The sequence below is a fragment of the Perissodus microlepis genome, chromosome 15, assembly GCF_051167445.1.
Source record: "Perissodus microlepis isolate ML-2025 ecotype Zambia chromosome 15, ASM5116744v1, whole genome shotgun sequence".
In the NCBI taxonomy this organism is placed as follows: domain Eukaryota; kingdom Metazoa; phylum Chordata; class Actinopteri; order Cichliformes; family Cichlidae; genus Perissodus; species Perissodus microlepis.
The window spans coordinates 9359356-9376182 of NC_140475.1; the positions used below are offsets into that span (position 1 = coordinate 9359356).

Sequence of the window (16827 nt, forward strand, 5' to 3'; positions counted from 1 at the left end):
AGACATCATTTACAGAAGAATATCTGCCACTGTCAATTATATAAGTAAAACCAGGACATCAGATCATCACGCAACAACTAATATTAGGCTAATGTGTATTTAAAGCTATAGTTGGTGAAAAAAGGATAAGCATAAGAGAATGGATGGATGTTCTTAATCTCATTCTTGTACTCCAAAAGTGCTTTTCACTTGTGATTCACTGATGACACTTTTTTATCATGTGTATCTCCAGTCACTGGAGATACTTGGGCCATCATCAAGTTAACTGTAGCTGCTACAGTTAACTTGAGTGCTCATTTTTTCTCCTGTTCATCCGTCTCTTGTCAGTTTATTCCTAGAATTGAGGGCAACCTCAAGTCCAGTTTGGATTTCCAAGTTGTCTCTTGTTGGATTGGTCTCTTGTGGAGGTACTGTGAAAAACAGATGTGAGCAAGTGTGCCTTAAAAAAAACAAAAAAACAAGAAGAAAACATTGACATCCCTTAAGACAGGGGTCTGCAACCTTTAACACCCAAAGAGCCACTTGGACCCGGTTTCCACGCAAAAGAAAAGACTGGGAGCCGCAAATACTTTTTGAAATCTAAAATGAAGATAACACTGTATATATTGTTTTTTTTTACCTTTATGCTTTGTGTGAACAACTAAAGTAAGTAAGTAAAGTTTATTTATTAAGCGCTTTTCACAGACAGGCAGTCACAAAGTGCTGTACACAAATATTAAAATAAACAATACAATCAATAGACATTATACACAATGGAAAAGATCAAATGTAAATAATGTAAAGAATATAAACAAAAGGCTTGTTTGAAAAGAAAAGTTTTTAACTGCTTTTTAAAAGAATCCACAGAGCAACTAAGGTGTGTTGCTTATGAAATCCATGAAGTGCTACAGAGAAAATAAAATTTTATTTATGTAATTAACACATTTTGAACTCTTAAAAGAAATACAACAAAAGGGAAGACACCCAGCTGAACTAAAATGATCCATGTAGCAAACAAAAACTGTTGTGAGCCACCACCTTTATATCGCCTTTGGGCTTTTGGAGCCTTGACCTGACTTTTAAAAAATAATTGGGAAAAAAAACACTATGCTGCTAAAAAAAAAATAGATATTTGCAAAATTCTGCCTAAATATGTATTTTACCTGGTTAATGTGTGTGGCGGGGCGTGGTCTGCAGTGCCGCTGCATGGGAGTCGGACGCACCTGAGCTGCACCCGCAATCACGCCTCGCCGCCTTAAAGTCTGTGCTCTCTCTGCTGTTGTGTTGTCGGGCTGTGAGCTGAAAAGCTACAGCCGGCTGTATGCGTACAACAACCATGTGTGAAAAGTGGTCAATAAAGAGATGCTGAAAAGCATGTTCATGTAAACATCGTCGGGTCTGCCGCGATATGTTTACAATGGGACTTCTGGTCCTGAACCTCTGCGCACAGCGCCTGCAAATCGGGGCTTTCATCTTTACGCAGGACTGTAAGCTTTCATCTGTGAGGCGTGAGCGGTGTTTGTTTTTAACATAGTTCACGGTGGAGAACAGCTGCCGACAAAATATGGCTCTGAAGATCCAGCTACCCGGGGTCCGGCTTCCGCGAGTGTGACGCTTATTTTGAGCAATGAAAAAAATAATAAGATATAATTTTATTTTTATATTTCAAAATCACAATAATCTTCCAATTTAGAACTACAAGTTAGAAAAAGAACTAAACACAAATAAAATACACTTGAGCTAAATAAACTTCTAATTTAATTTCCCAAACCACCCGGAGCCGCAAAATAAAGACTAAAGAGCCGCGGGTTGCCGACCCCTGCCTTAAGACATCGAGCCCCAGGGTCTTTTGTATTTCACAAATAGGCTTTTTGGGGTAACTGCATATAAGCTCAAATTGACCCTAAAATGGTTAATGCAATGTGCCTATGTTAGGTTGAGCAACAGAGGTTTGTGTATTTCCCTCTTATTTACTATTTGTTAAACGTCAACTTTAACCAGAAATGTAAAGGGAAAAAAATCACTTTGTAAAACTGATGATTGTCTTTTGGGCAAAGGCCAAATTATCTTAAAACCCTGGAGAAAGCTGACATGTTCAAATGCCATCATATCAAATGAAGACAAATACCTGAGCTATTTTCTTTTCTTTTAAAAAAAATATTTTATCTAATTTAATCGTCGAACAAGGAATACGTTCACATTTAAAACAGAAGGAATATGTATATTTTGTCACGTTTTTCTTTTTTTTTGTGATATTTGAGATGATGGGCATATGTTAAAAAAATCTTCAATTAAAAAGAGGTTCCTCTAAAATGATACTAATCCTAAAGCCATCAGTGTGCCAGTTGCATTTTAACTTTTCCAAAAAACCCACGGCACTTGGGCCTTTCACAGGGTAATGCAGCAAAATAAATAAAAGATAAGGATTTGTACAAGTCTGCAGTGATCGAAAACTTGATCTCATAGGTGAATATACTTGAGGATGTTGGTAATCAATCAATGTTTTTGGTGTTTTTGATTAATTTTCACAGAAAACAAAATCTGTTTGTTTGGTTTTTTCCTTTCTTTTCCTACAAAGCATTCAGTAACTGCTGCAGGGTAATATAAGCAGTACTTTACCAGAATATTTTAAATAACATTTTAAAATGGCATTCATTCAGTGACTTCAGTAGGTAATAATAATGTGCAACTAAAAATCAAAACAGATGTCAGTTATAATTTATATATATATCATTTCTATTTTTTGAACATTGTTTGGTGTTAGGAGGGATGCACTCAATGGTCATATTAGTACTGACCTCAGCGTTTAACTCTTCCAAGATGCGGGTTACAAATGGGTAAAATCATTAAAAGTATCCTACGGAGCCCATGGAACTGTTGCGGAAGGCATCACCAATAACATTACAAAGAGATGAAATTGATATTGAGCAGAATTGAGTTCAGTTTGTTGGCGTTATGCAAATGTTTCCCTGTTGATGTAGAAAAGTCATAAAAGACAAGCCTGATGTTTTCAAGCAGTATTTTCTGTGGGAGAAAAAAACTGCACCAGAGTGCTGGTGTTATTTTGGTCCCTGTAACTTTGCAGTTAAATAGTTACACACATAAGTTTTAACACATTTGTTGATGTTGTTGAAGTTTTGCAGAGGTGAATTCTGATAAAGAAATCCAAACAAGCCAGCAACCAAGTGTCTTCAATAAATAACACATGTTAAATTCCTACACGCCAATGTTGTCATGCATATGCCATGTGGAATTAAACAGTCAGATTTTATCATACTCATTTGCAGGGTGATTTCCACACTTATATAATGGATTTGACATTTTATGTTTTTGAAAATAGAAAAACTACTTAAAAAAACACCTTGTACAATCATTAAACGCAGTATTCACAACATGTGAACTAATTCTGATGCTTTATCTTTTTATAATACGTATGGTTGGTCAAGGTTAAAAACGCATGTTTTTATTGTTGTATTTGTTGTAACTTTTGCTGCCATGATGGCCAGTTCTCTCTTGAAATGGAATTTAAATCTCAATGAGACTTTCACCTGGATAAATAAAGGATAATAAATTGCTTAAAAGTAAAGGATCTTCAAAACGGTTGATATAGTAATCAAAGCAATGCAATCAGTTAAAATGACAAAGCATGCATTAAATATGCGCCTCATGATCTCAGGACCCTCAAAATTCAGACATTACATTTTTTTAGTGAAATGGCAAACATAGTTCACAATCTCATGCTAGAGAAGATGATCTGAACAAGTTCCCGATGCCTTATATCAAATAATTTACCGCTTGTCATCTATAAATTTAAGCAGTAAAAATGTGCTCTCTCAGTCTCTTTTAGGTGATATACTAACATTATAAGCGCTATTGTTCAGTCTAACAGAAATGACTCCTTCAGAGATTAACAAACAATCCTGAAATTAATAATTAAATAGTGGAGTTCGAGCAATTTGCTGTTGCTAACCAAATATCCTTTTTATTTTAATGTTTTTGTTTTTTTAAATTAGTTTATTTTGTTTTAAAGGCCAGCTAACTACACAGTGATGTTACAGCAGGGAACCTCATTCATGATGATTTCATGTTTGGTAACGAAAGATCTCTACACACTAAAGCCTTTTCACAAGTAGTACTACTGCAATCTAAGAATCAAGAACCTTTGTTCTTTGTAAATTTAGTTATAGGTTTATCAGTGTGTGTGTGGAATTGAATTGATTTGAAAAAAATACATGTGAAATGTGTTCCAATCACATGATCATTAGCAAACTTCTCTCTCTCTAGATTCAGTAGCGCTCTGACTGTAGTTAAATGAAGTTTGTGTTCTCCAAAGCAGAGCACAGTTGTCCATTTTTAAGCCGGTAACAGAAAACAAAAGACTCAGTGTGAACACGTCTCACCTTGCAATAACACAAATTAAACTCTGTGCATGCCATTGTTAGTAGTTACTGTATGTCTTTACCAAGTATTGTACCAAGTTTCACCCTACAGTTGTGCTTGTTTTTGTGTCTTATAACCTCTGATAAACCAGTTTCCTGTCTTTTCAGCCAACCCCTTTCCCCACTTTCTCCACCCTTCCCTTTTCCCCCTGTATCACCCTGATGTTTAACCATTGCAGTGTTTCTTTATGTAATATAGGGCTACATTCCAAAAAGCAAATGGGAGATGGACACATCAGAGGCAAAACTTGGTAGGTATTTATTTTTTAATGATGATCCAGTCATTTGCCTTTGTCACATAGAGCCTTCTGCATCATTAAAATGTGTTTTAAGTGTCATGTAGCGAGATCTGTGAAGTCGTGTGTGTATGTTTTGTGTTCTTTTTTCTGTTTCTATTGTGAACTTTGTTTGATTGATGCGATTCTTTTGCATTTTGATTGAGTCACTGGTGGACTTGGCCAAGTTACTGGTCTAATGCTTTGTTGCTGATGAAAAGCAATAATAGTTTCAACTGGTTTCTATAACCCACTAAAGACCAACCAACAGCCAAACCTCATCATTATTAAAACTGCATATAGGGGATACTGCAAATAAAAAAATATTTAAAAATCTTTTGGGGGGTTTTAAACGGGTGTTTTAGCTTTATATCTACATATAATTCTTTAGGAGCGTACAATTTTGGTGCTCTGAAGGGATTTATTCAGAAAAAGTTTGAGTCAAAGCTTCTTTTGGCTGCTCCTTTATTGATGAGGGGTCACCACAGTGAGTAGCTACCTAATGTTTAATTTGTTTAATCCCCCAAAGGGATTTGAGTCTCCTCCCAGCATTGAACTGGGGATCTTTTGCGCTTGTTAGTACATTAGAGCAGCGGTCCCCAACCCCCGGGCCTCGGACCGGTACCGGTCCGTGAGTCGTTTGGTACCGGGCCGCGAGAGTTGAGGATCAGGTGTGAAATGTATAGTTTTCAGGGTTTTTATCGGTTTTCAGCGTTATTTTGTTATTGTTTTTATCGTTTACTCGGTTTTCCTGGGTCTTTTCACGTGTGTTATGAATAAATCTTCTTTTTTTCGTTACCGGTACTAGTTTTATTTTGTTGTATTTATCCGCGACACATTAAAGGCCGGTCCGTGAAAATATTGTCGGTCATAAACCGGTCCGTGGCGAAAAAAAGGTTGGGGACCGCTGCATTAGAGTACACTGTAAACCATAAACCAGTTTATGAATTATGCTTATAGAGAGAGAAAAATTATTTGATAGGACTTGTACAGCTGTTCTTCATTTAGTTGAGCAGGCGTTTTGTTAGATGAGGCTTATGGTGTTATAATCAATAACAGCACAGTACCTCCAGGCTGATCAGATCTAGTACAAACCGCTATTTATGTTGTTAGCATGTCAACAGGAAACAGTCAGTTACTGAATGAGACATGGGCTGCTGTTTCTGTAAGAACACCAGGAAAGCGCCTTAAGTTGTTTCCATTGTGACTGTAAATTTAAAAAAAAAAAAAAAAAAAGCTTAAATTTTAAATAAAGACCTCATTTCTCTTTAAGTTAAAAAGACACATTATAGACTAATTCTTTGAATAAAAAAGATCAGGTCCTGGATCATCGTTTTATGGAGCAATGATAAAACAGATGTTACTAGTTGTCTCATAATTTTATTTTATTTTTTGATAAATGAGTGATACCTTGTTGAGGTTTTATGTTGTTTTTATGGGGGAGTAGAGGTAAACTGAACAGTAATCTTCAATTTAAACAGACAAGTTGGATGGTCTGGGGAGTGGCGGGAAGAGGAAGCGTGAAGGTGAACATATGGCAGGCCTCGAAGACTACCTACAGCTGCCAGATGACTATGCCACACGCATGTCCGAACCTGGAAAGAAGAGGGTAAAATTTGACCTGACCATCTATGAGTGCATTTGTTTGTTAGTGAGGAAAAACCAAAAGTTCAGGGTTGTTTTTTCCTTACCATTTCTAAGAATGCACTGATACAACAGCTAGCAAATCAGCAAATATGACCTTTATCAATATCAGAGGCTGATATGTATATTTATGTCAGGTGTGAGCTGGCTACATGTTTAAACATGCATTTAAACAGTGAACGTCAGTTCACTAATAATTAAAAAAGAAATATAATAGAAAACTGAATTATTTTTAGCATTTATTTCACAGTTGGTGTGTCCCTAGTAGTTTCTATGATACTGAATGTTCAAAGATGTTACTGAATTATCTGAAATCATTTACCCATTTCTTGTTCATAACATGATATCCGGGGTTTCTCCCTGGTTTTTTGTTTGTTTGTTTTTTTTCCAAAGGTTCGATGGGCTGATCTTGAAGAGCAAAAGGATGCAGATCGAAAGCGTGCTATCGGTTTCGTGGTGGGTCAAACGGACTGGGAGAAAATAACAGACGAGAGTGGCCAGCTGGCACAAAGAGCTCTCAACCGTACCAAGTATTTCTAAGAAGATAATCTTACACTTTTTTTGGTTTCAGTGAAAGGTTCGTATTTTTCCTATTCATATTGTTCAGGTTGTTAGAAAAAATTGTAGATGATGTTTGTGGCTATTAAGTCATAATATTCTACAATTTAAAATATTTTAATCAGAATGTTTAATGACTCAAATGAGAAGTTTGAGGGAACTTCTTTTGTATCAGTAATATTGGAAAATATACTGAGAGAAACATTTGGTCAATCAGCCAGCCATTTTCCCGAAAAAGATTCGTCTTACCATTTCCAAAGTAATCTTATTGAGTTTGATTGGGAGCATACAGATTAAGAATGACTTATATGAGAATGCAGGTAACACTATTATCTTCTGTATTTAACAGTAGTTAACAGAATGCCTTAAAATACATGAAATTTCATTGTTTTAATGCAGTCCTTATTGTCACATAAAACAAATAAACTTGAGTGAAATTTAACCGTGAAATTACCAATATCATGCTTTTCTTTCTGCAGGTGCCCAGAATGTGAAAACTGCTGAAGCTTACTGGCGATGAAATTTTGATCAGGGTGATTTCACCAGCTGTTATCTGTTTCTTATTACATTCATTATTACAGATATTAGAGGCTTTTATTTCTCTGGATATAAATCAAATCAATATGTAGTTTATAATTCTCTGATACGTCTAGTCTTGCATCCTATCATTATTCTTATGTTTGGTTTTTTTTGCTGTTTTATACTCTTCCTAATTCATGTACTGTATACCTGTAGCAATGTTTCTTGGTCCATCCATAGTTTTAAAAGAGAAAATAAAAAACACAATCTAAACTTTCTGAGTCTTACTGAATTTATCAGGTGAGTTTTATGATCTACATGTTTTGTATAAAATTGTATTTTGTTAGAAATTACCATGTAGATCAGTTGACCTACTTTGATTTTCACATGGCATTTTCTCACACAAAAGCTTTAACACTTTGGATTGCTTTACCCAGTGTCTTTACAACATCTTTAGAAATAGCTGATGACCAGTTTGAAATTGGACTGTGGGCAGCATCTGTTGAAATGGTTTACAGTGCATCCCTAACCCTGAAACAACAACAAAAAAACCCAAACAAACCCAAATTGTCAAAATATGGAAGAACATTTTGTAAGGGAAAAATCAGTCCACTCTGGGTTTGGGGTTCTTAGATGTCCCGTTTTTAAAAATTTTCTGTTACTGTTTTTTGTTTTGTTTTTGTTTATTTTTTAATTATTAGAAAAACAAACAATTCTAATATTATTTTTTTGCACTCAAAGTCAAAATAAGATGTTGCCTGTACCACATTTTGATTACTATACCCTCACTGGCCACCTCATCCCTGTTACTAGTACTTGGTTGGGCTTCAATTTGCCTTCAGTTAGTGCACATTTTTTCAGCTGCACATCCATAGTGGAATCTCCCATTCTACCACTCCCATTCTGAAGGTGCTCTATTTGATTGAGATCTGGTGAATGTGGAGGTCATTTTAGTATAGTAAACGTATCATGTTCCATAACCAGTGTGAGATACTTTGAGCTGTTTACATGGTGCATTAGCCACCAACACACAATGGGTACACTTTGGTCATAAAGGGAAGGACAAGGTCAGTAACAGTACTCAGGTATGTCTGGCATATGAACAGTGCTCATTTAGTTCTAATAGCCCTTTTCCATAAGTACCTACTCAGAACAACTCAACATTTTTTTTTTAGGGTTTGCCATTAGGTCATAGTACCTGGTATCAGGTACTATATTAGTACCTACTCAACTGGGGTTCCAAGCGATCTGAAAATGTGACATCAACACGCTGCATGCCACTGATTGGCTAGACAGGGACGTCACTTGATAAGTCATGAGAGAAACTCCTTCACGAAAATCAAACCCACCATTTTTGAAATCCAGCAACGCATGCCACTGATTGGCTAGACAGGGACGTCACTTGATAAGTCATGAGAGAAACTCCTTCACGAAAATCAAACCCACCATTTTTGAAATCCAGCAACGATGGGAATGGCTGCACAGAAACAACACTCAGAGTCTAACGAAAAGCCACAGACTGACTGCAGGTATACCATTGTCTTGATGTCCACCTTTGTTGTGGCGTTCCGTGTTGCATACAAATGGCGTTCAACCGCATTCGTATAATGATCGTACGCACATTAGACGGTACTCTGTTGTCATGGAAAACAAGTTGTCAAGCTCCAACTTCTGACTCTACCATCCCAATGTCGCACCAGAAATCAAGGCTCATTGGACTCATTGGTCTTCTCCTTTCCAATTTAGGTGAGCCTATGTAGCATCAGTTTCCTTTTATTGACTTTAAGAAGTGCCACCCGATGTGGTCTTCTGCTGCTGTAGCCATTCTGCTTCAAGGTTCAATGTGTTGTGTGCTCAGAGATGTTTTTCTGCATTCCTTGGTTTTGACACATGGTTATTTGGGGTTACTTCATAAACCCTAGTGATGGTTATGTGTAAAAACCCCAGTAGATCAGCAGTTTCTGTAGTACTCAGACCAGCCCAATTGGCATCAACAAACATGCCACATTTAAAGTCCCACTTTTTCTCACTCACATTTTTGACTTGAGCAGGTTTGACCATTTCTACATGGCAATTAGCTGATTAGATATTTGCAATAATAAGCAGTTGAACAGTTGTACCTAGTAAAATGGCTTCTTAGTGTGAAATGTATAGTTTCCCAAACTATTTTGGTTTTTTTGGCCCCTGTTTTTTGTTGAAATCAAGCACATCAGGATTTTTTTTTTTTTTTTTTTTTTTTTTTACAATAAATTTAATCTGGATTACCAACATTGTTACTGGAGTAACTGAAGGACACAACAAGGATCGACGGTTACAAACAGACAAATCACTTCTGATGAAGGATTAAATTGGCTTTGGACCATTGGTTGAAGTGTGCCATGCGGTAAATGAGTGGATGGATCCAGGTGGTAAGTATGGAACAAAGCAAGAAACTATTCCTTTATGTTAATACTTTTTTAACTGGTACACTGACATTGTAATTGTAGAATTGAAATAGTTTGTGTTCTATATATTTTTGTCATTTTGTTTGTATGTACAGTAATAAGTTCTGTTCCATCAATATTAAAGATTTTGTAAATTCCTGGTTTGGAATTTATTTTGTGCTTTTTACAGAAAACAAAGTGTGATCTGTGACTCGTCGTGTCAACAATAAAATATTTTTAATCATGTAAAATATGTATTGTTGCTATATAATATAGCAAAATGCATGCATCTATCCAGCCAATGATGAAACAAAAACGATTGACAGTAGATATATATACACCCCACTGCCATCAGTATGGCAGAATCTACATTACTTTTCAGATGGCCAATCTTTGTTTTTAATTTAATAATAATAATTTAAAAAGTATTTTTTTTTTCCCATGAAGAAATGAGTAAGTCCACATTGTGACCGGTCACTGTGGCACATGATCATGATGTCTCCTGGTTCTTATACAGAGTGATGACTTTTGAATTCAGCTGGTACATCAGTGTCCAGTTTACAGATCACCTTGTAGATTGCCTTCTTCCAGGATGGATCACGATCTTTGCCCATTGAAATGGCAACGTAAAACTCTCTCAGTGTAATCTCAGCAACTTCCAGGAATCTGTCGGGCACCTGTGAATCCACACAAGAATTTCTTTAATGGGGGAGAGAGGGAATATCAGTCCTTTGCTGCCATTCTGTTCAGTCTGTTGTCGACAGATAGTGTGAATTGTATATGGCACTATATTTTAGATGTGACTCTAACCGAGCAAATTCAGGTAAGTAACAAATCAGGTCTTAGCACAGAGACTGAGAACAAAATTAAAGGAAGTGAAATGATCAAGAACAAATATTATTTTAGGAAGTTTCCCTGACACTGATTCAGCCTGGTCCCAAACTAAGGTTTATGGTCTGGGATCAGGATTAATCCATGTTTGGGAAACTGAACCAATGAGTATACAACTACCTGTGCTGTAATCAGCTTTTCTTATTTTGCAGTGTGAACCTTTAAGTGTTTTAAACTACTGTCATGTAACAAAATAAAAGTGCATACACAAATTTTCCAAAATGGACCTGATAAGCAATGTTATGTTATTTAAAGATATTCATGCTGAAATGCAATTGTTAAATCTGGTGAAATTTCAAATGAGTACAGCGAGAATAAAAGTGATTATAATAACGGTGGGGTTTGGTATGGATATTTTTTAACATTTCAAACATATGCACAAAGATTAAAATCTTATTTTGCACAAACTCATGAGAATATATTTGTGCCACCAAGAGTATTTGAAGAACATGTCCAGAGTTTAAAGAAATGTATTTATTAGCAACAACACTCAGTAAGTTCTATTGGTGGATTTAATGAACAGGTTTAGGACGTATGTATAACATCAGTTTTTCTTTTTCTAGCTGATGTACTTTATGTCACTAACAGCTGACACTAATATGTGAGATGGAATTGTAATACTTGCTGTGTAATTAGTGTTAACCATATATGGACTGTGCTAAATTATTATACAAAATTTCATTGTGCATAAAAAAAGATTCTTTACTCCCTATTCGAATGGCAGTTATTCGTTTTACAGGTTTACTCAGTCCAGTTGCACAGCTAGCACAAGTATGTCTAATGAAGAACCATTTTTTTCCTTTTCTTAACCAATCTGTTTGACATACTTGTAGCTCCTCTTATGCTTGCCTTGCTGTCTTTGTCTTCTCCCACTCAAAGCACAATTTATAGGTTTAATTTCTCTGTTACTCATTTGGAAATTAGAAGAATACTCGTGTTAAAGCTTTGACTTGTCTTTGCAGAGAAGTTATAAGTTATGGTCATCACCAAGTTGATTATAGTTACATAAAACAAAATTAAAAACTAAAGCTAGTTATGAAAAATATTTTAGTTAACTAAAAAAATGGACTTTTAAAGAAAAAAAAGTCCATTTCAGTTCCTGGAAAACTAATGATTAAAAAATATAGAGGAAAGTTCTTAGTTTTTAGTATTTGTATTTTAGTATATGTTTGGTAACATTGAAACAAACAATAACTAAACATTTCCAACAATTACACTAAGCCTAACAACTCTGGTAATCACATGAAGGTGTAGATTTTATTAGGCTGATTCTGATTTCTATCAAATCATGTTGAAATTGTCTCAGCCTTTAAGATCTACACAGAAATGTGTTTTGATTTAAAAGTTGGACAATAAAGAAAAATAATGGTTGTTTTTATTTGCAGAAGTGGGAAATCATGTTGCTTCATTAAAACTAATCACTGTTTTTAATGGTTTAAGTCATACTGAGCACATATAAATGACTACAATCTGCTATTTAATTACCAGTGATTTAAGCTTCTCAGTACAAACAGTCATCATCAGGACGTTTTAGTCCATTGTACTGATCAGCTCTGTTCACAGTGCTGACATTTACTCTGTATTAATAAATGTGCATTTTCAAAGCAAATCTTTATTTAACATATTACTAAGTGCCCTGACTTTTTTTTTTTTCTTCAGTAGAGCTTGTCACAGCTGCTTCATCAAAGTGCAACACTCACATCAATATAACATATTAAACCTTTCTTTATATGAACTCTATGAAATAATTTGTGTCATTTGACCTTTTATGATCTCTGTGCATTAACGGCTCGACATGGACACATGAATTAGAAAAATAATCATTGTGACCGTCTGAGAGAAACCATAAGATCAGAATATGTCAATTTCTGCTTTCTCTTCATCGGTAGTTACAAATTATTAGGTTGTTTACAGTTTTGCAAACTTAACATTAACTGGGTGAAACATAATGCTTAACATCTTACTCTCTTATCCTGTTTCACTGCAGTCAACTGTTCAATAAAGGAAAAAACACTATATTTGTACTATACGTAGGTGAAAAAGACCTCTCCACATGGGGTTAAATCAGACTGTAGAGAAAATTCTTACTTTGAAACATGCTTCTTGGGGTTTTTTTTTGGTTGGTTGTTTCTAATTATTGCGTATTTGCTGCAGTTTCACACAATTTTTACCATTTTCAGGTCCAGTTCACATTTTGGAAAGGTTAAATAAACATTTGACTCAACCCTTCAAAGCCTGAACGATTAAATAATTGCCAGAAAATTCTTTTTTTTTTTTACAAAACTCTGGGGTATTTAACGAATCTATTATTTATTTTTTTAAACTGAATTTAAATATTAATTTGCGTATATTTTTGAGTTTTAATTTGTTTTGTATTTGCTTTTAATATTTTTATTTATTTATTTTCCAATTTAATACTTAGAAAAGCTTCTTATTTTGTATTTTCAGCAGATAAAAAAAAATCTCATGTATTAAATATGAAACACCAGGCTTTAAGGGGTTAAAAAAGAAAGAATGAGAATTACTTAACATCTACACAATATTAGTCATAATAATGTAATGAATCTTGGTAAGCTGTATTCCTTTATTACTTTTTCTGAAACCGATACGGCGACATAAAAAAGAGGAGCTGCAGATACAGTGGACACAGTACAGTGTTTCTAAAATAAAGATGATGCATGGTCAAAAATGAGACTATAAATTAAGAAATACCTGAGTGACACCTCACGACTCGCTTTTAGGAAGCAATCAGTGTGTTAGAGTAAAACAAGTCCTCAGTTGTTCCTCACCTGGAAGTCGCTGGCTTTGTTGTAGTGCCTGTTGAGAGCCCTGAAAAGTTCTGATTCTCTCCCCACAGTCAGACCCCTCACGTCTGCCACTCCTTCGATGAGAGCATGTCGACCAAACTTCTCCATCTGGATGTAGTAAAACTCCCTGAAGTTACTGAACCACTTGATGAGCTGAGAGGTGATGGAGCGCGTGAACTGAGGAGGAAAGAAAGGTAAGTGAGTTTGTCAAATGTGACAATGAACGTTGTTGTTTTCTGATTTGTATGTTTTACAGTGCACACTACAATATGTGAAGCAAATAAAATCACCCATGAAACTATTTAACTGTCTTCTATTTTTTTTTTTTAAACACACTGTAAATTATATGATGATGTCTTTGGTTTGTGGATTATGATGCTGAAAACGATGTAATAATAAATCCAGAGGTTACAGAGGACTCTTTGTATGTTTTCAGGTTGAGACTTTTCTCCCAAAATGGAAAGTAGCATCGCTGTTGCTCAAATGCAAAATGAAAGAAATTGTATAAATCTGTAAATTCAGCACATGTAACGTGTTTTCTATTCTGTGAGAAGGACGATAACACGACATGTGCAAGAATCCAACTTGCAAGCCGTCTTTCACCTGTACATCGTGGAAACACATCTTCAGCACAAGTGAACTCGGGTAGCGAGTGTAGAAAAACATAAGCTTTGCTTTCTTCAGATGGTTTGTGGTCAGACCCTCCTAAAATTCACCAGTGTTAAGGACGAAACGCAAAAACAAGATATTTTCTCTCCAAAACTGATTCATTTATAGCCAATATACGATGAAAATGTTGATTCCACAATGGGTAGACTTATTGTCTTTTTCTTTAAAAGGGGTGGCTGGGAATCAGGAGGTCCAGCAGATCATTTACTAAGTAAATAAAGTTTATTTGTAAGCGCCTTTTAGGACAAAACCAGTCACAAAGTGTTTAAAAGAGGTATTAAAAACAGGGTCACCTACCGTTTGGAAGGCCAGTGGTTCAATCCCTGGCTCATCAAGTCCACATGCCTCAGTGTCCTTGTTAACATACTGAACCCCAAATTAAATTGATGTGTTTGTGCTTGATAGAAAGTATTTAAATGAGACTTATAGTACTTACAGTAAAGACTTTAAAGACATCTGCGTGAGATGCTACAGTATTCAGATATATTGGAGGTGTTCTGTCACTGCTAAGTACTACTTAAAGCCACAGGTTAACACAAGAAATTAGAAAGGATACATTCAGCATGTACAGGTTGCTTTTCACCAGGCTATCAGACTCTGCCTTCACATGAGGGAGACCAGTGCTTTCCAAAATCACCGGATCTGCAGACACAGCGTGAGTCTGTGGGCTTCTCACAGATCTGGAATTGACCTTTGATCTCACTTTAACTGACTTCCAGCCTTCTTCTGAGTAACTGTCCTGTAGGCTCTTGAGAGCACGGTGATTCTTCTCTGATGCTTGAGATTCCTGCAGGGCAGAGTCAACGATGAGGAAATTTGGAGATTTTGGACGGTGGTGAGCTGGTAACCTGGATCTTTCCAGTTCGTGTTTTTGCACAACCAGAGACAGAGCTTCTGTTTGAACATCTGGGGTTTGCACCTCTGGAGTCCCACAACATGGAAGTCTCAACTTATCATCATCACTGCTCACCGATGGCTGAAGAGGCGTATCAGTCTCTACATTTTCCACTTCATATGGCGATGTCTGTAAAAGCGGCACACTTTTGAAAATGGAGTCAACGCTCTTGCTGACAACTCTGGACAACTCGTACTTTAGAACATCTGCCATTAGCCTTATTCTGGCCGGTTTGGATTGGAAGTAGTTCATCAATTTAACCTTCTTCCATCCTTGATATTTTAGACTCGAACTGCTCTCAAACTCACTGTACAAATCTGTAAACGCATCACCAGATGTTTTGATGGAATCATGGGCTTCACTCACTCCATCCAGGTGAGTAACCTTTGTTCTGAGCTGCCTGGGGTGCTGATGCTGGCTCTCCAGCTGCTTTCTTGTTACCTGGCTTTGAGCCGTGCTTTCCATGCCTTTCTGAAGGTAAGGTGCTTCTTGGATCTTTTCGTCATTGTGCATGCAGTCAGTCTCTTTACGCTCCTTTGTTTTCATTTCTGTGTCGTACATATGAGGAGGGCTGGTCATACCTTTGATTATATTTTCTACTCTCGCACGCTTTGCTTGATGGCCTCTGTTCAGGTTCCAGTCATGGTGACCATAAGAAGTGGGTGCAGGAGACGGGTGTCTTCCCATGAATAAAGATCCACTGGTGCTGCCTCTGGATGAAGTAAGATCCAGTTGACTGGAATACATCAAACCAGCATCTGCACTGCTATAATAAGCACTATCTGGTAGTGTTTTCATGTTCTCACCTTCTCTGTGTAAGGTCAATGAAACGCCTGACGAATCTGAGTTTAATGGCATGAGGTCAGGCTGAAAAGAGGAGAGATGCTCTGCAGCACAGCCATCCAGGCAGATGTTGCTGGAGGAATACATGGCTTTGCTCCAAACACTCTGATTCATTCTGGTAGGGTTAAAAAGACAAAAGTAAAAAAAAAAAACACTTATGAATAATAAAATGCATGCAAGTAATAGTAGCAGGAAAGAGAACTTGGTACGGCTAGTGGAGACATCTTTCTCACATATACATGATATCCCTTTTTAGGTTGCAGGTTACCTTATTTTTTTAAAAAGTGTCTATTTAATTGAAATCAAACTAAATAAGTAAAAATACAAACAGATATTAAAGTATCATCAACATGGCATCCTTTTTACTCGATATGCAATAAAAAACTTACCTGTCTTACAGCTCAGAGGAAGGGTGCAGGTCTGGGTCCTGGAGGAGGAGACTCGGTTATTTGTAGTGGTACGGCAGAGAGCGCTCCAGAAAGCAGGAGGTGTGTTCTAATATGTCAGCCTATCCCGTCCCCGTAACCTACCGCATTATTAATAAACATATGAATCTTTGAAGGCTAGTAATTAATAAATTGTTACTTCTTTATGAGTGTATTCATTCATTGTGTCTGTTTTCTTGTTTCTCTAACACCGTGGTCTGCATGATGTGTTATCAATTATAAGTTGCTTTAGTATAGTATGCAGACATGGTACAGTCCTGTTAAATAAATTATTTTCATTAAGTTATAATAAGAAAAGCTAAATTTATTTAATTTTAATGACGATATTTAAAGGATTAAAGTTCATGGTGAGGCGAACTATGACCGGAGTGTGAGTAATATCCAGTCTGCCCCCACCGCCCGCTACGGTGGACCCCTCCAGTCCAGTCGCAGTGGTTCC

General features: G+C 36.3%; 2 protein-coding genes across 6 annotated transcripts in view; one reads left to right on the forward strand and one right to left on the reverse strand.

Annotated features, from left to right (window-relative positions):
- ylpm1 (YLP motif containing 1) overlaps positions 1–13836 on the forward strand; it is a 32528-nt gene extending 18692 nt beyond the window's left edge. For 3 of the 4 annotated variants that reach the window (XM_084952424.1, XM_084952425.1, XM_084952426.1), the window contains 4 exons: positions 4618–4669; positions 6175–6302; positions 6731–6914; positions 7375–7687. In XM_084952424.1, the coding sequence (XP_084808550.1) occupies positions 4618–4669; positions 6175–6302; positions 6731–6877 (327 nt within the window). In that variant the 3' untranslated portion in view covers positions 6878–6914; positions 7375–7687. Of the gene's footprint in view, positions 1–4617; positions 4670–6174; positions 6303–6730; positions 6915–7374; positions 7688–13585 lie in introns of those variants that run through there. The other variant, XM_084952427.1, reaches the window with a different exon arrangement.
- On the reverse strand, positions 9713–16678 carry LOC146371640 (uncharacterized). 2 transcript variants are annotated; one of them, XM_084952430.1, is made up of 5 exons: positions 15906–15980; positions 14761–15811; positions 14139–14240; positions 13518–13712; positions 9713–10514 (listed from the first exon to the last, which is right to left on the reverse strand). In XM_084952430.1, exons 2-5 carry the CDS (start codon positions 15784–15786, stop codon positions 10347–10349), a joined length of 1491 nt encoding a protein of 496 aa, XP_084808556.1. In that variant the 5' UTR covers positions 15787–15811; positions 15906–15980; the 3' UTR covers positions 9713–10346. The 2 variants fall into 2 exon arrangements, with proteins under 2 accessions (XP_084808556.1, XP_084808555.1); XM_084952429.1 differs by adding an exon at positions 16332–16678 and having other exon boundaries at positions 10024–10514; positions 14761–16057.
- Between the last annotated feature and the right edge of the window lie 149 nt (positions 16679–16827).

Bases quoted from the DNA above. Each gene is read 5' to 3' on its own strand.
- LOC146371640 (XM_084952429.1), bottom strand. From the start codon at position 16,056: ATGAATCAGAGTGTTTGGAGCAAAGCCATGTATTCCTCCAGCAACATC. The intron at 13,713-14,138 runs GTGAAAGACGGC...TTTCCTCCTCAG, and splicing joins TGTGTTTCCACGATGTACAG to TTCACGCGCTCCATCACCTC. The intron at 10,515-13,517 runs GTGAGGAACAAC...GTGGATTCACAG, and splicing joins ACAAAGCCAGCGACTTCCAG to GTGCCCGACAGATTCCTGGA.